This window comes from Phocoena phocoena, chromosome 2 (assembly GCF_963924675.1).
Source record: "Phocoena phocoena chromosome 2, mPhoPho1.1, whole genome shotgun sequence".
Classification (NCBI taxonomy): domain Eukaryota; kingdom Metazoa; phylum Chordata; class Mammalia; order Artiodactyla; family Phocoenidae; genus Phocoena; species Phocoena phocoena.
Genome location: NC_089220.1, coordinates 153,735,246 through 153,754,130, shown reverse-complemented (window position 1 = coordinate 153,754,130; position 18,885 = coordinate 153,735,246). Strand labels below are relative to the sequence as shown.

The following is an 18,885-nucleotide window of genomic DNA, read 5'->3' as shown; positions in this document are numbered from 1 at the left end:
TACTCCCACCTGCAGAGTGAAATGCAGGAATCAGGTCCATATTTTGGCAAACCAGTCCTGAGTGGCTGACCCTTAGTAATGACTGTGTCTGGGTATTTCATGGGCTGTGATGTACACAAACTAGATCATAGAACCGGCTATAATTTTACCTGTTTCCCCACCCACTCTATCAGACTGTAAGTGTGAAATAGCCATGTTACTACAGGAAAAGTCCAGTTGGTCAAAAAGCACGTTATTTGCAAGCATTGATTCTTTAACTGGTTTTGGTAACGAATCACCTGTGAGACCGCGGACACCTTACCTGTGTGTGGGGATGCTGGGGTGGGAGCGTGTTCCTGCTTCACAGCATCCAACGAGAGAGGAGGGAGAAGCAGAGTGGTGGAGTGTCTTGCCAACGCTGCCAAGGTAGATTGGGGGTTGGCACATCGATTCTATTTATTGGTGAAAAACGTGTCCATCTTAGGGGTGATGATGACCTGTAGAAAGTGGATGCTTCTGCTGTGCTGTGACCTTGTTGTTGACCGTGTGTAGATATGTGCTCTTTAGTCTTCAGTCCTGGTACTTTCTGTTACATGACATTGCATTTTGCCTGTTGTAATGAAATGGTGGCAGCTCTGATGGGACACCGTTATTTTTGGAGAGTTGAAAGACGAGTGAATACAATTACAGTGCCCTGATTTCTGTTGTTGTTGGTTGCCCTTAGGTAACTCTTCCTTCAGGATGAATTAAGAGAGGACAATCCATAGTTGTTAAGAATGGAGAACAGCCTGTCAGCTTCTAGCATGCGGGACCCTTCGTCTTCACCCTTGGAAAAACATCAGAGCTCAGCTGACCGTAATGGAGATCTTGATTCAGGTGCGATTTTGTTTTCTGAATGCATTTGGCCTTTTGATGTCTTGACCAATATCTTCCTGAAAATGTTTAGAAAATATTGCGGCAGCATTCTAGACCTCACATACTGCCTGTTCCTGGGATTTGTGGGCACGTTTATAAGCATATAGCAGCTCGAAAGTTATGCAAAATTTGGTTAGAAATACTGGGCACAGTGGGCTACGTTATAGTGAGGTGACCCATCACTTCAAAAACTGAATGGCTTTATGATCCTGCAGTCCCACTCCTGGCCATATATCCAGACAAAACTCTAATTCGAAAAGATACATGCACCCTAATGTTCACAGCAGCACTATTTACAATAGCGAAGACGTGGAAGCAACCTAAGTGTCCATTGACAGATGAGTGGGTAAAGGAAATGTGGTACATATATACAGTGGAATATTATTCAGCCATAAAAAAGAATGAAGTAATGCCATTTGCAGCAACATGGGTGGACCTGAAGATTATCATACTAAGTAAAGTAAGTCAGAGAAAAACAAATATCATATGATATCACTTGTATGTAGCATTAAAAATAGTACAAATTAACTTATTTACAAAATAGAAACACTCAAAGAAAACAAACTTATGGTTACCAAAGGGGAAAGAGGGGGAGGGATAAATTAGGAGTTTGGGATTAACAGATACACACTACTATATATAAAACATATAAACAACAAGGACCTACTGTATAGCACAGGGAACTATGCTCAGTATCCTGTAATAAACCATAATGGAAAAGAATCTGAAAAAGAATATATATGTATAACTGAGTCACTTTGCTGTACAGCAGAAACTAACACAACATTGTAAATCAACTATACTCCAATACAAAGAAAAAAACTCCATGGCTTAATGCAGTAAATGTTTATAAATGGTTCACACTGTTGGAGCACAGTCAGTGGATGCTCTGTCCCACGAGTCATCCCACACCCTCTTATAGGGCTGCCATCTCAACATGGTGCTTCAAGGTTTGTCCCTGTAGGGGATGAGCAGGGCTGCAGGGTCTTGAATCAGCAATTAAATACTCTAGCACAGAAGAGGCTTTTGCTCAGAACCTCTTGACCAGAATCAGTTGCGTGTTTCTTTTTTTTTTTTTTTTTTAACATCTTTATTGGAATATAATTGTTTTACAGTGTTGTGTTATTTTCTGCTGTACAACAAAGTAAATCAGCTATATGCATACGTATATCCCCGTGTCCCCTCTCTCTAGCGTCTCCCTCCCACTCTCCTTATCCCACCCCCTAGTTGGTCGCAAAGCACTGAGCTGATCTCCCTGTCCTGTGCCGCTGCTTCCCACTAGCTATCTATTTTACATTTGGTACTGTATATATGTCAATGTTACTCTCTCACTTCGTCCCAGCTTACCCTTCCCCCCCCATGTCCTCAAGTACATTCTCTACATCTGTGTCTTTATTCCTGTCCTGCCCCTAGGTTCATCAGGACCGTTTTTTTTTTTTAGATTCCATATATATGTGTTAGCATATGGTATTTGTTTTTTCTCTTTCTGACTTATTTCACTCTGTACGACAGACTCTAGGTCCATCCACCTCACTACAAATAACTCAATTTTGTTTCTTTTTATGGCTGAGTAATATTCCATTGTATATATGTGCCACATCTTCTTTATCCATTCATCTGTCAATGGACACTTAGGTTGCTTCCACGTCCTGGCTATTGTAAATAGTGCTGCAGTGAACATTGTGGTACATGACTCTTTTGGAATTATGGTTTTCTCAGGGTATATGCCCAATAGTGGGATTGCTTGGTCTTAATGGTAGTTGTATTTTTAGTTTTTTAAGGAACCTCCATACTGTTCTCCATAGTGGCTGTATCAATTCACATTCCCACCAAGAGGGTTCCCTTTTCTCCACACCCTCTCCAGCATTTATTGTTTGTAGTTTTTGTGATGTTGGCCATTCTGACCAGTGTGGGGTGATACCTCACTGTAGTTCTGATTTGCATTTCTCTAATGATTAGTCATGTTGAGCATCTTTTCATGTGTTTGTTGGCAATCTGTATATCTTCTTTAGAGAAATGTCTGTTTAGGTCTTCTGCCCGTTTTTGGATGGGTGTTTTTTTTTTTTGATATTGAGCTGCATGAGCTGCTTGTAAATTTTGGAGATTAATCCTTTATCAGTTGCTTCATTTGCAAATATTTTCTCCCATTCTGAGGGTTGTCTTTTTGTCTTGTTTATGGTTTCCTTTGCTGTGCAAAAGCTTTTAAGTTTCTTTAGGTCCCATTTGTTTGTTTTTATTTCCGTTTCTCTAGGAGGTGGGTCAAAAAGGATCTTGCTGTGATTTATGTCATAGAGTGTTCTGCCTATGTCTTCCTCTAAGAGTTTTATAGTGTCTAGCTTTACGTTTAGGTCTGTAATCCATTTTGAGTTTATTTTTGTGTATGGTGTTAGGAAGTGCTCTAATTTCATTCTTTTACATTTAGTTGTCCAGTTTTCCCAGCACCACTTATTGAAGACACTGTCTTTTCTCCATTGTATACTCTTGCCTCCTTGATCAAAGATAAGGTGACCATATGTGCATGGGCTTATCTCTGGGCTTTCTATTCTGTTCCATTGATCTATCTTTCTGTTTTTGTGCCAGTACCATACTGTCTTGATTACTGTAGCTTTGTAGCATTGTCTGAAGTCCAGAAGCCTGATTTCTCCAGCTCCGTTTTTCTTTCTCAAGGTTGCTTTGGCTATTCGGGGTCTTTTTTGTTTCCATACAAAATGTGAATTTTTTTGTTCTAGTTCTGTGAAAAATGCCATTGTAGTTTAATAGGGATTGCATTGAATCTATAGATTGCTTTGGATAGTATAGTCATTTTCACAATGTTGATTCCTCCAATCCAAGGACATGGTATATCTCTCCATCTGTTTGTCTCATCTTTAATTTCTTTCATTAGTGTCTTATAGTTTTCTGCATACAGGTCTTTTTTCTCCTTAGGTAGGTTTATTCCTAGGTATTTTATTGTTTCTGTTGCAGTGGTAAATGGGAGTGTTTCCTTAATTTCTCTTCCAGATTTTTCATCATTAGTGTATAGGAATGCAAGAGATTTCTGTGCATTAATTTTATATCCTGCTACTTTACCAAATTCATTGATTAGTTCTACTAGTTTTCTGGTAGCATCTTTAGGATTCTCTATGTACAGTACCATGTCACCTGCAAACAGTGACAGTTTTACTTCTCCTTTTCCAATTTGGATTCCTTTTCTTCTCTGATTGCTGTGGCTAAAAATTCCAAAACTATGTTGAATAATAGTGGTGAGAGTGGGCAACCTTGTCTTGTTCCTGATCTTAGTGGAAATGGTTTCAGTTTTTCACCATTGAGAATGATGTGGGCTGTGGGTTTGTCATACATGGCCTTTATTATGTTGAGGTAAGTTCCGTCTATGCCTACTTTCTGGAGAGTTTTTATCATTAAATGGTGTTGAATTTTGTCAAAAGCTTTTTCTGCATCCATTGAGATGTTTATATGGTTTTTCTCCTTCAGTTTGTTAATATGGTTTATCACATTGATTGATTTGCGTATATTGAAGAATCCTTGCATTCCTGGCATAAACCCCACTTGATCATGGTGTATGATCCTTTTAATGTGCTGTTGGGTTCTGTTTGCTAGTATTTTGTTGTGGATTTTTGCATCTATGTTCATCAGTGATATTGGCTTGTAGTTTTCTTTTTTTGTGACATCTCTGTCTGGTTTTTGTATCAGGGTGATGGTGGCCTCGTAGAATGAGTTTGGGAGTGTTCCTCCCTCTGCTATATTTTGGAAGAGTTTGAGAAGGATAGGTGTTAGCTCTTCCCTAAATGTTCGATAGAATTCGCCTGTGAAGCCATCTGGTCCTGGGCTTTTGTTTGTTGGCAGATTTTTAATCAGTTTCAATTTCAGTGCTTGTGATTGGTCTGTTTATGTTTTCTGTTTCTTCCTGGTTCAGTCTCAGGAGGTTGTTCTTTTCTAAGAATTTGTCCATTTCTTCCAGGTTGTCCATTTTATTGGCATATAGTTGCTTGTAGTAATCTCTCATGATCCTTTGTATTTCTGCAGTGTCAGTTGTTACTTTTTCTTTCAAATTGGAGAAAGGACAGCCTCTTCAATAAGTGGTGCTGGGAAAGCTGGACAGGTGCATGTAAAAGTATGAGATTAGATCACTCCCTAACACCATACACAAAAATAAGCTCAAAATGGATTAAAGACCTAAATGTAAGGCCAGAAACTATCATAGAGGAAAACATGGGCAGAACACTCTATGACATAAATCACAGCAAGATCCTTTTTGACCCACCTCCTAGAGAAATGGAAATAAAAACAAAAATAAACAAGTGGGACCTAAAGAAACTTAAAAGCTTTTGCACAGCAAAGGAAACCATAAACAAGACCAAAAGACAACCCTCAGAATGGGAGAAAATATTTGCAAATGAAGCAACTGACAAAGGATTAATCTCCAAAATTTATAAGAAGCTCATGCAGCTCAATAACAAAAAAACAACCCAATCGAAAAATGGGCAGAAGACCTAAATAGACATTTCTCCAAAGAAGATATACAGACTGCCAACAAACACATGAAAGGGTGCTCAACATCACCAATCATTAGAGAAATGCAAATCAAAACTACAATGAAATATCATCTCACACCAGTTAGAATGGCCATCATCAAAAAATCTAGAAACAGTAAGTGCTGGAGAGGGTGCGGAGAAAAGGGAACACTCTTGCACTGCTGGTGGGAATGTGAATTGGTACAGCCACTATGGAGAACAGTATGGAGGTTCCTTAAAAAACTACAAATAGAATTACCATATGATCCAGCAATCCCACTACTGGGCATATACCCTGAGAAAACCATAATTCAAAAAGAGTCATGTACAAAAATGTTCACTGCAGCTCTATTTACAATAGCCCGGAGATGGAAACTACCTAAGTGTCCATCATCGGATGAATGGATAAAGAAGATGTGGCACATATATACAATGGAATATTACTCAGCCATAAAAAGAAACGAAATTGAGCTGTTTGTAATGAGGTGGATGGACCTAGAGTCTGTCATACAGAGTGAAGTAAGTCAGAAAGAGAAAGACAAATACCGTATGCTAACACATGTATATGGAATTTAAGAAAAAAAATGTCCTGAAGAACCTAGGGGTAAGACAGGAATAAAGACACAGACCTACTAGAGAATGGACTTGAGGATGTGGGGAGGGGGAAGGGTGAGCTGTGACAAAGCGAGAGAGTGGCATGGACATATATACACTACCAAACGTAAGGTAGATAGCTAGTGGGAAGCAGCTGCATGGCACAGGGAGATCAGCTCGGTGGTTTGTTACCACCTAGAGGGGTGGGATAGGGAGGGTGGGAGGGAGGGAGATGCAAGAGGGAAGAGATATGGGAACATATGTATATGTATAACTGATTCACTTTGTTATAAAGCAGAAACTAACATACCATTGTAAAGCAATTATACTCCAATAAAGATGTAAAAATAAATAAATAAAAGAGGAAAAAAGAAAAGAAAAAAAGCCTTGGCTATGGGGGCAGAGTTTAGGCAGGGGTGGAACTTAGGCAGGGGCGGGGTTTAGGGTGGGGCTGGACCTATGCGTGTGGGGGTGGCGTTGGAGCATGGGGCGGGGCCTTGGCTCAGGACCCTCAGAGCTGGGAAAGGTCCTGGGGGTGGGGCCTCCGCTTAGGACCTGTGCGGAAGGGGAGAGGCAGCATGTGGAAAGGAGAGCCTCTGGAGTGTGGGGTGCCGGAGTTTGGAGGTAGGGCCCTGGGCGAGGGTGTGTGGTTGGGGTTTAGGCCCAGCGCATTGGAGGGGGTCTCAGGGTGTAGAGATGGGGCTCTGGGTGGGGGTGTAGGGGTGCGGCAGGAGGGAGGCTCCGAGGGCAGAGGATTAGGCCCGGGAGCCCAACAGGCTCCCCGGTGCCTAAGTGGACACGGAAAGCACTGGCCCCGTTCCCTTCCGTTCCTTCACGGCCCTCCTCCAGTGTCTTCCCCAGAGTCTCCCCTGTCGCCGCTGGACCCCTAACCATGGGTGGGTGCCGCTGGATGTAGGAACTCCTCTCCTCCCCCAGTCGCCCCTCAGGGGTGCCGGTCCGGGTTTCCAGCCTTTACTTTTGCTCCCCCTTCCCTCCCTCCCACTCCCTCCGGACCCACGTGGCTGGAGGGGGCCTTGGTGAGCAGAGGCCCGGCATCTCAGCAGGTTCCTGGGGGCCCAAGTGGGCCGGGGAAACCTGGCCACGCTCCCTTTTGATCTTCTGCCCTCCCAGGGGTTCCCTAGTTCCCCGCTTCGGGCATGGGATCCCTTCCCCTCCCTCAGCCGCTCTTCAGGGGCGCCAGTCCCGTTCCGCCTCCACTTCTCCTCCCCCTTCACTCGCCCGAGGCCCCACATCCTACCTGGTCACTGAGGGCTCTTCCCGTCCCCTTAGGTGTCCGTGGTCCCCCACTGGTGCCTGGTAGGTGCCCTAGTTGTGAGGAGACGCGAGTTCTGCGTCCTCCTCATAGCAATCTTGACTCCGCCTCCAGTTGGCGTGTTTCTGCCACTGCAAGGGAGGAGGGGAAAATAGAATTTTCCCCCATGTGCCCGGAAAGAGAGGGCAAGAGGATCTGCCCAAGCATCGGATGCCCCTTCCCAAGACCCTTTCTTTTTTTTTTTTGGCTGCACTTTGAGGCTTGTGTGGTCTTAGTTCCCCCACCAGGGATTGAACCCAGACCACGGAAGTAAAAGCGCTAAGTCCTAACTACCGGACTGCCAGCGAACTCCCCCTAAGACCTTTTGAAAACCTGGAAGGAATCTTTCAGAAAAGTGCATGACGTAAAAGTATTTAGGTCATGTGAATTTGCACTAAAATATTTCTCCTTGTAAGAAATCCCAAACAAAGCAAAAAGCAATCTTTGATTGAATTTCATGTTTAACCAAAGAATTTATAAATGTAACTGCTAACTACTTACATGATAGTTTATTTTAAAAAGATAATTTTTTAAAAAGAAAGGATTGCATTATTTTCATAACAGCAGATTATACAAGGACAACTCAGCACTCTGAATCTTAAACGTTTGCTGTGGTGAATTTGTGTAAACAGAAAGAGCATTAACTCACTGGGCGATTTGACCCCCATCCAAAAGTTATGAGATGTGTCTTTGCATTTTGATGAGACCAGGCAATGACAGGATTACAGATTGCTTGATATCATTGAGTTTCCAAGATTATGTTTCTCAAATAATGTCTGTACCTGGAATTATCTTTTTATCTGCAAAAAAAATCTGGAAAACCCTGAAATAATTGCCTAACTATGTTGAAAGATGTTAGTACCTGTTTCAAAATTGGCTTAGTTCTCCCCACTTGTGTTTTTCTGTACATAAAGTAGGAGTGAGAAAACTTCTCCTAAAAGGAGAGCTGAGCCTGTGTCTCCCAATGGAAGTGTGGAAATTCTCTTTCAGAGAGAGCATAGCCTCATAGCTGAAGGTTCATCCTAATTATTCTACTTTTATTTAAGTATAACTGTACTTTAAAAAAGTCTTTATTACATTTGCTAAGTGAGGTTATCTTCCCACTTTTGGAGTTACTGAGCTTTTAATGTATTTTTGTTGGGCACACATCCGATGCCTGTTACTGCGTTGTTTTCAGCAGTGTGTTTTCAAAGCTGTTTCAAAGCCAACCGTGTGTTGAGTTTTCATTTTCTTGCAGCTGCGGTATAACTCAAGCATGAGTAGATCCTGAAGCCATTAATGATAATATGGTGTCAGGAATATTATTTGTACTGACTTTCTTTCGGGGCGATTCCATGACTGGGGAAGCATGACTGTCCGGTTTGGCACATCTTCAGTGGGGGGATGTGTGCAGTGGGGAAAACTTATCCGACACACGTGGTTAGTCCTTGCTGTTGTGTGGGGCAGCCTGCATCAAGGTGTTAAGATCTTTAGTAGAAATAGTAGCTCTAAATTACCTCTAAATGATCCTAACATTTTTCAGATCTTGGTCCTGACTCACTTTGTTTTTTCCCTATGTGCCTAACCCGTCCTTTCTCCTTGGAATTTCCCTATGTCCTTGTGTAGTGAGGAGGCATTTAGAAGGTGCCACAAGATCGATTTCCTATAGAGGAAACAGATTTAAGGCAGGGTCTAAACCTTCGTGGAGAGCAGAGGCCGACTTGTAGAAACTCGACTCTAGTTTGGAACATTGAGATGTTAACAGACTCAAGTATGAGTCTTCAAGTAGTTTATTTTCCCTAGGAGTTTCCTTTTAACCGGTTCATCAGTAAAATAGTTTCCGTTCTGGAATCGGTTGTGGGGCTATTTGGTTCTGAGACCCGCTGTGACGTGCCTAGGGCTGGATGGCATCTTGGTGCCAAGGTTCTTTTCCCCAGAAGTTTCCAGATGAGATTCGTGTGTTGGATGAACCAGAGAAGGCACAGACAGCCTGCAGCTGCTTCTAAGTTGGCTGGCAGGTGCGCGAGGAGAGGTTTGTGGTCCTGAGTTCCAACTGTGTGGCAGGCACCCTCTTAAGTACTTCCCCCGTGTTGGATGCCTTTATCCTTCTGCAGCCCAGTGAGATGGCTGCTTTTATTAGCCCCGTTTTATAGATGAGGAAACATCGGATGACAATAGTCACTTGGCTCTTGTGTTCCAGCCAGGATTTCATCTCAAGCACCCCGAGGCTCTGAAACGCTGGGCTGTGCCTGCCTTTCGGTGCAGGGAGAAGTTACCCTCATACATACGTGTTCCTGTGAGCACACTTCCCCTGCCCCTACCACCCCACGCTTTATGGGACCAGGCGCACCTCAGATCCCTTCTTGTCCTCTCCTCCACTTGTCCCCCGTCTCTCTCCGGTCCCCACGTGTCATGTGACACACAGCTGCATCTGCCTGAGAAGCAGCTATACTCGGGCTCTTCTCTGCCAAAGTTTTGGGGCCATAGGATGGAGTCTAATGTGGTTGCCCGGGGGGTGTGCGCATCTTGTGAGGTCCGCCCCCTCACCCCCAGCTGCTGAGATTCCTCGAATGATGGTCCACTTTGCTGCCTGCACTAGAAAGTTCAGCTTAAAACAAATGACTCGTATGAACAGCTTTTTTATTTTTCACTTTTGCCTCTTCGCCTAAGGAAGGCTCAAAGAGTGTTGGGGTCCATGACTGACACTCGTGTCCTGTCAGTGAAATCGGCAGCATGTAAAATTCCTCCTCCTCCTGGGGGGGGCGCCGAGGCCTCGGCGGCCCCGTTACTGGGCACAGAGAAGGAAGGGGACCGCGATTGGATTCCTGGAGTGCTCGGTTTCTCCAATTGCGGTTTGCTTGCTGGTGATAAAAGCAAGCAAGATAGTGTGCTGACATAGTGATCAGCAGATTCCTTGACATTCTTTTTCCAGGCCAGCTAAGTGTAGTTTGCTGATGAAGTCTGCAGATAAAGTGGCATTGCACATTTAGACGGGACAAGCCACCGAGTAAAAGAATTACACTGGAAATGTGGGCTTGATTTTTTTTTTTTTTTGGGACTAGGAGTATTTAACCACAGTCCCGTGGGCTCTTCTGTTTGGGAAGGAAAGGAGTCAACATTCTTAGTAGAAAAATCTGGATCTCTTACTCTTCCAGCTGGGGACTAGTTCAATGTGACTCAATAATATTTCTCCTCCTCCCCTTTCTAAAGTGTCTTTTGAATACTTGTTGCCTCCCCTAGCTAGGAGATGGGATGTTTAGTTTTTTCTGGAAAGTCTCTCTGGCCCTCTGGGGTCTGGGTGGCCAAGAGGACCTTGTGTTCTGATGTCTTTCCCCCCGCCCTGTCCCGTCCCCGCCCCCCCCCCCCGCAGGTGTAATCTTGCAGCTGTGAACTCAGACCTAGGATTGATGTTGGCTAGTCCTTTCTGAGTTTTATCAGTGCCCTGTGTCTGTTTAATGTACTCACAGTGCAAACATTTTCTAAACCTTGTGATCCTACCAACCGACTATCAGCAGTTAAAATGACAAAGATTGAATGTCTTCTTCCTTTCTCTATCCACTTAAAAAATAATATCTAGCGCACGAGAAGGTGCCCTGTAAGATCTCATCGTGAACCTGCTGATTCTCTATTCCTTGACTGGGTGCGGATGACAGGTTTAATATTCTCCTCTGAAAGATTAGTCTTATTTCAGCTTGTTACATTCTACAACCCAAGAGCTGATGACTTAAAAAAAGGTAATGAGTCCTGTGTTGATTCCATTTTTCACTGTAAAGTCGTTTGCACTCCCACTTGGAGTATTCTTTTTCTAGTTAACATGAACGATTCCAGTCACATACACAGCTCTCTGTGTTCTAGAATTGGATCGCCACTGAAGAACACTCCTGCCTTCTTCTGAGCTGTGACATTTCCTTAGTAGCTTTTCACAGTCTGCTTGCATGACATCGTGGGGAGATGCCTCTGACCAGTTCCGATGCGGAGAAAAGAGGCCATCAGCGTTTCCTTGATAAAGTGTTTATGGGTTTAAGAAGTTTATGCATCAGCTGGTAAATATTTGCTCTGGGTTTATGAGACCTCCACTCATAAACATGGCGTGTCTGTCTCTTGCTCTTTGAAATGTCTTTAGAGAATCAGCTGCTCAGTGAGGGCATAGGTGGTGGAGGAAGTGTTATATGTTACAGGTTCCGAAAACCCTCCATTTTGTGTTTGATTTTATTGTTAAAACAGCATACTTAGAGTTAAAGGCATAAATCTTTAAAGGCATAAAGGTTTTAATCTTTAAAATCCCATTCTAGGCCTGACTCTTGGTTGCTTTTTAAAGTGTTTGTTTTGATGGCAGAGAGCAGCAGAGTTTTCCTGAGCACTGATCTCACTGACTCACATGTGGGGAGGGGGTGGGTCCCAGTGGTACCTTTTCCTTTCTTTCTTTTTTTATGGATTTTATTTATTTATTTGTTTATTTATTTATTGGCATGTGGGATCTTAGTTCCCTGACTAGGGATGGAACCTGAGCCCCTTGCATTGGAAGTGGGGAGTCGTAACCACCAGACTGCCAGGGAAGTTCCACCTTCTTCTTTCTTGATTGACGGGAGTGAATGCCGGAGTGAGCACGAAAGCTGCTGCAGCGTCTTTTATGGGGAGAAGAGACTGGAAACGTAGCTTGTAATGAATTAAAATTGGGTGGAAACAAAATGTTTGTTAACAGCCTAGATGAGAGTTTTATGAAGGATCAAGAGCTCTGATGAAGGGTCTCACAGTTGCAGTTGGGAGGTTTGAGCCTTGGTCTTCGCCTCGCCACTGCCTCCAAGTGGTGGAATCATCATGTCTCTTGCGGTCCTGATGAGGTTCATCAAAGTACAGCAGGCAGCTCCTAAAGGCTCAGTCTCCACCCGAGTGTCTCTGGTTTGGAGGAGCCCGATCCGTTTTCAGCAGCTGGAATTCTCCAAAAACCGCTCTTCCGGGACCTAGTGCCTTGGTGGGCTCGAGGCCGAGTATCACAGCCACATCCTCTGCTGGCTCTCTCCTCCTTCTTTGCAAACAAGCCCCGGGATCCCTGCCCCTTCTGTCCTCCTCCCCGGGGGTGGCAGCTGCCTCCCGCCCAACCCCCACCTCCTGGGTCCTCCTGCTGCCCGACTTGGCCCTGAACACATTAACGCTCACCACCACAGAGACAGGTAAGCTGGCCCTGGGGTCCGCCTCGGATCCTCCAGGTGGAGAAGGGGGTGATGGAGCGGGGCTGTCTGACCTGGGAAGGTGCCTCGGAGAAGTTCTGGCTTCCACCCCAGGCCACCTGCATTGGACCCCTGCTTCGTAGCTGGACAGTTGTGTGACCTGGTAAGTCCCTTGAGGTGCCCGTCTGTCAGGGTTCCTGGAAGGATTAAATAAGGTGCTGCATGTAAAGCAGTTAGAGGAGGGCTGACACCCCCAGTTCTCGTCACTGCTGTGACAGCCTGTGGTCTCTGGGTAGAAACGGAGGTGCCTGTCAGGGCTGGAGCTGCAGGGCCTGCAGGAGGCGTGGTTTCAGCTGCCGCTGGACGGGAGGGTGTAAAGGAAGCACAGACTTTCACTGCAACAAGTCAGCTACCCCAGAGATTCCGTACCAGGCTACCCTGGCAAGGAAACCGTGCTGCGTCCGTGCCTCTGGCTAGTGGGTCAGAAAACAGACTTGATCACTGATGCCCAGTGCGGCTTGGGTGAAAAGGATTGTGGGCAGAACTGTTGGGTGACCCCCTGAGGCATTTTCTAGAGCCTGACGGCTTTCCCTTTGGGTTTGCCTCCCTGCCTTTAGTAGCTGGAAACCCGCCTCACAGCCCTTGGTAACTGGTGGCTGCAAGACCTGCTGACTTTTTCCAGGGAACGTGATTCTGATGGGAGGGCCTAAACCCCAGGGTGACTCTGCATCTTGGAAGAGCTCCAAGGGAAAGGTTTTCTCTTCAGGTGGCTTTTTCTGTTCTCGGACATTTCATGATAAACCACCTTATTAAAGTTGGAGGTGGAAGTTCTTAGCAACTTGGCTTTAGAAGACAACGTTTAAGGTAACTGCCTTTTGACTTAGCATCTTCTGATGTTACAAAAGCTATCCTCTTCTATCAATTCCTGAGACTAGATAGAGTATTACAAGAAAATAACTTTTCCCACTTATAATTTATAACATTTAGGAGAAAAAAATAGTGATAGCCTCCAAGAAGTCTTTCTTATACCCCCAGGCACTAATTCCCCCGGCCCACCTGCCGGGTTATACCACTTCTACATTAATACACGATTGATCACAGCGTTTCTTCTGGGCCAATGAAATGGGCTCTTGCTAATAGAAGATACACAAGTTGACCGTCAGTATCCATTGAGTGTTATGGAAAGAAAGGAGAGTCTTAACCTTTGAAGCACTAAATGGCCTGCATGTTTGGACAACCCTTACTACTGCATGTTCCTTCCTTATAACAGCCTTGCAAATAGGTTAAAATAATGTTTACGGCTCATCAGTATTTTCAGTGGAAACTATGACATCACATTTATGTTATCTGTATTTTAAAATGAGGTATTTGGTGCTTTTCAACTAAACCGATTATATCTTACTGTACAGTCTGAAATGTTTTGGGAATTGCTTGATTTCCTCCAAAACAGAGATGTTTTAAGAGCCACGTCGTGCATTTGATTGCATTTCTCCTTGTTCCTTGTCCTTGGAGAAATGCGTGTCCTGTAGGTTTCCACCTGGGTGCCTTGTCCTGAGAGCTCTGTCTCAGGAGAAGGCAGGAGAGAGGGTCCCTGGACGGGGTGGGCGTGGGGTCAGTCTGACAGCCGCTCAGTTCCTGTGGCTAACTGGCCGGGCGCCTCACACACCTGAGCGGTCCTTCTGGGTCTCAGTGTTTTTCCTTGCAATGACTTTGGAGTCAATGCTTTCTGAAGCCCCAATGATCTATGATATTACTTTATAATCTCCAGCTGTTGTACTGTATATACATCAAGGTGCTTACTTGGTGCCCAGTGGTTTCCTTCACCTTGTCCTCCAACCTCCCCAAAGACCGGAGTGTCTCCAGTGGATAATCTCAAACAGGCTAACGTGCAGCAACTATGCCTTGAAGCAAATCTCATTTCATTTACTGAAGAGCCCTTGGTCTTACCCTTGATTCTGTCAGGGTAATCCAAGCAGAATTTCTTCAGGGTTTTCCTTGACTTCCTTCCCTTCCCTTCCCTTCCCTCCCCTCCCCTTCCCTTTCCTTTTTTCTTCCTTCCTTTTCCCTTCCTTTCCTTTCCTTGTTTCCCCTCCCTCCCTTTTCCCTTTCTTCTTCTTTTTTTTTTTTTTAAAAGAAGATGTTGGGGGTAGGAGTTTATTAATTAATTAATTTATTTTTGGCTGTGTTGGGTCTTTGTTTCTGTGTGAGGGCTTTCTCTAGTTGTGGCAAGCGGGGGCCACTCTTCATCGCGGTGCGCGGGCCTCTCACTATCGCGGCCTCTCTTGTTGCGGAACACAGGCTCCAGACACGCAGGCTCAGTAGTTGTGGCTCACGGGCCTAGTTGCTCTGCGGTATGTGGGATCCTCCCAGACCAGGGCTCGAACCCGTGTCCCCTGCATTAGCAGGCAGACTCTCAACCACTGCACTACCAGGGAAGCCCTCTTTCCTTCTTTCTTTTACGTGAAGTATAGTTGATTTACAATATTGTGTTAGTTTCAGGTGTACAGCAAAGTGATTTCTTTATACATATATGTATATATATTCGTTTTTTGATTCTTTTCCAGTATAGTTTTTTGCAAGATATTGAATATAGTTCCCTGTGCTATACAGTAAATCCTTGTTGTTTATCTATTTTATGTACAGTGGTATGTATCTGTTAATCCCATATTCCTAATTTATTCCCCCCACCTTTGGTAACCATAAGTTTATTTTCTATGTCTGTGAATCTTTCTGTTTTGAAAACAAGTTCATTTGTGCTATTTTTTGTATTCCACATGTAAATGATATCATATGATATTTGTCTTTGTCTGACTTATTCAGTTAATACGATAATCTCTAGGTCCACCCATGTCGCTGCAAATGGCATGATTTAATTATTTTTCATGGCTGAGTAATATTCCCTTGTGTATATAGACCACATCTTCTTTATCCATTCCTCTGTTGGCTCCATGTCTTTCTTGAGTCACCTGTCTCTAAAATCAGCAAACAGAAGCTTTGCAAAGAATTCAACAGTATTCTCCTACACATTGAATTTGTTTCTCTCTTGCATGAAGGATTTTCTGGTTTACATGGAAGGCCAGTGCCTTTCCATTCTTCACACTAGTATTGATATGCTTCTGTTTCTTTTTTTCTTTTTGCCTTTCGACAGAAGAAGGCTCAAGCTTGGAGGAAACCGGCTTTAACTGGGGAGAGTATTTGGAAGAGACGGGGACCAGTGCAGCTCCTCACACATCGTTCAAACATGTGGGTGACCTCCTTTCTCCTTCTGATCTGTTTGTGGGGGTGGGAAGGGTGTCTTCAGGAAGATGCCAAACTTACTGGAAGAAAGGGAATGAGAAGAAAAGAGAAATTTGGCCAAGATTTCTTAGAAATGCAGAGGAGATGTGGAAGTGAGTTTGATTTTCACAAAGGGCTGCAGGAAAGGTGGGCCTTGCTTTATTTAATCCAGGGCTGGGCCCCAAGGTGGTGCTCAGCATGAGAAATGGTGTGTGCTCTTAACCTCATTCTGTCCCTCAGAAAACCAGATTAGAATGATGTGTTCTCTGCTGTCTGGGGCGCACAGCCCAAGACAGGTAAGGTTGATGTGAATAAATAAAAAGCCAGCAAACTAGGCAAGTAGGCGTCAATGAGTAATGTCTTCTTAGGAGATGTAATGGCTGTATATTTTAAGTTTGAATTGATATTTTTCTTTTGAAAAGACACCTAAAAGCGTTAGAGCCATTTGTGGACAGATGAGTCAAATTACAGGAAAGACCATAAATATTCAGGAAATGTTTGGATCAAACCAAAAAAAATCACAGTCATCTATACTGTTTTTTGAACAATGCAAATAGCATGCCAAGCAGAGGGCAAGTCCCAGGAAATAACAAAATTAAGTTTTTACCAGATGTTTGTTTAGATATGAGATTTTGGTAATATATCATTAGCAAGAAAAAGGTTGAGTTTCCAGGACTTAAGTTCTTAGGTATTACTATTGCTTTATTGGAAATGAAAATTTAATACTGAGAAACATTTTTTCCCCCCCACTGGGCCTTTCCAAGGCAAAGATTTAGCCTCAGTATCATAAACAAATTGGGGGACTTTCTCAACCTGGTCTTCCTTCTGGCTCTTTTGTTGAATTAGGAAGCCACTTTATTTTAAGGTGACATTTTATTCTTTTTGGAAGTGAAGTGTTCCTTTGAAAAGGAATTTAAGACCTTATTAAATTTACATGACCTCGTTAAGGGTGGATCGCATTCCGATTCTCTTTTTATACTGACACTTATACTGTGATGATTGCTGGTTTATTATGAATGGGACTGTGGTCATTTAGTGAAACCAAGAGGGAAACATTAAAACATAATAAAACTAAAACTCACCCAGCATACAGTGTGGATTCCGTTTTGCAAAAGCCATTGTAACATCTACCTTTCACGATGCCAGGACGACTTGGTTAGATTTCTCCAGGCGCTTTAGGAATGAGATGTAGATCAACAGCTTTTTCCTTCCTTTTCTGTACCAGGAAGTTCTCAATATCTCTGCATACGGAGTCAGTCCTGTTCTCTTTCATCCAATCCATTCTCCTGCCCCACTTTCAGGTACAGTATAGTGCCCTGTACTGTGGATGCAGAATGTCCCCAGGCCTGTCTGCCAGGCTTAAAGGAAGAGTAGCCCAGGACCCATGGGCGAACAGTTCATAATTCCATCATCTCTTAAGCAGCAGCTACTCAGGGACATCCGATGTGTTGGCCTTAGAATATTATAACTCACCAGGATGGAAAGCTTTCTTTTGCAGGGAGGGCTGGCAAATATTAATAGATGATAACCCTTCATTAAAAAAAAAAATCCATTTTCTGAGGCTGCACTGTTCATGCAATAGCCACTAGCCATCCGGCATTTGGAAAAGTGTGTCATCTAAATTGAGATTGAAAGCAAGTAGGACCCTGCAGGGCCTTCCTGAGAACAGACCCCCCTGTGTCCCCACCTCCAAAACTTCAGCCTCCTAAGGCTTTCTCTGAGTTGCAAAGAGCAAATTTAATCAGAGAAGAAAATGTAGAAACTAAGGAAAGCAGTCAGGCAAGACAAAATAATAACAGTTTAGCCATAACACAAATTCAGGGGCCCTTAGTTCCTGCTCAGGGGCTATAAATAATAGCCTGAGCCATATCCTTGAGTTGATTTGCAGATACTGAAACCCCACCAGGTAGAAGAAGTTAACTGCATGCTGACCGCCAGCAGGTAGACCCCAGACTGGTTGGAACCAGAAGGTTGATGATTGAGATTCTCGAAACATCACCCTGTTACCTCACCGCCAACCAATCATAGAATTATTCGTGAGCTGGTGACACGCCCTGTGACCCACACCCCTCACCTTGCCTTTAGAAACCCTTCCCTGAAAGCCACTGGGGAGCTTGGGTCTTTTGAACGTGAGCTGCCCGTTCTCTTGCTTGGTGCCCTGCAGTAAACTCTGCACTTTCTTTCACCACAGCCCGGTCAGTAGACTGGCTTTGCTGCATCTCTGACTAACGGACCCAAGTTCTGTTCGGTAACAAGATGTGCTGTAAGTGTAGAATACACACCAGATTTCAGAGGCTTCATTGGAAAAGAAAAATGTAAAATTTCTCACTACTATATTTTTACATTGGTTCCCTTTTGAAATGATGCTATTTGGGATCTGTTGGGTTAAATAAAATACATTACTAAAATTAATTTCATCTGTTTTATCTCTCTTTTTTTTAAAATATTTAACGTCACACCAGTGGCTTACATTACATTTCTTTTAGATGGTGCTGATCTAGGGCAACAGAAATATTAAGTGCTGTGTTTTCAGTCGTTCACATAATCTTCTGGATGGACGCGTCTAGTGTAATGACGGATTTTCTGTGTTCCTGAAGGTTGAGATCAGCATTCAGAGCAACTTCCAGCCGGGGATGAAATTGGAGGTAGCCAACAAGAAGAACCCGGACACGTACTGGGTGGCCACGGTCATCACCACCTGCGGGCAGCTGCTGCTTCTGCGCTACTGTGGTTACGGGGAGGACCGCCGGGCCGACTTCTGGTGTGACGTGGTGATCGCGGATCTGCACCCCGTAGGGTGGTGCACGCAGAACAATAAGACCCTAATGCCCCCGGATGGTGAGCACGGGCTGGCCCAGCTCTCGGGTATCACTTGTGATGCTTGTAGAGAAAACCTTGTAGAGATTCAATAACTGATATCCTAGGAAGGTCCAGCACTTTCAGGGTCTCTCCTTGAGTTGCATTAGCCTGCGGGCGCTGGAGTGAGGCGGGACTGGGTGCATTTTCAGATGTTGGAGCCCACCATGGCCTTTATGCCTTTGAGCCTGATCCTCAGGTGGGTTTCTGGAGGTAGGAGAGGAAGACCGAAGGGATGCCCGTGATGGAGGCCTTGCTCTCCCTTTGCTGCTGGGTTATCTTGCTTTTCTTTTGC

The 18,885-nt window shown here is 44.1% G+C and overlaps 1 protein-coding gene across 1 annotated transcript in view; it reads left to right on the top strand.

Moving 5' to 3' along the window:
• The first annotated feature begins 703 nt into the window (after positions 1-703).
• SFMBT2 (Scm like with four mbt domains 2) overlaps positions 704-18,885 on the top strand; it is a 187,389-nt gene continuing 169,207 nt past the window's right edge. The window contains exons 1-3 of the mRNA XM_065871843.1: positions 704-855; positions 15,607-15,701; positions 18,332-18,572. Of these exons, the coding sequence (XP_065727915.1) occupies positions 756-855; positions 15,607-15,701; positions 18,332-18,572 (436 nt within the window). The 5' untranslated portion in view covers positions 704-755. The remainder of the gene's footprint in view (positions 856-15,606; positions 15,702-18,331; positions 18,573-18,885) is intronic.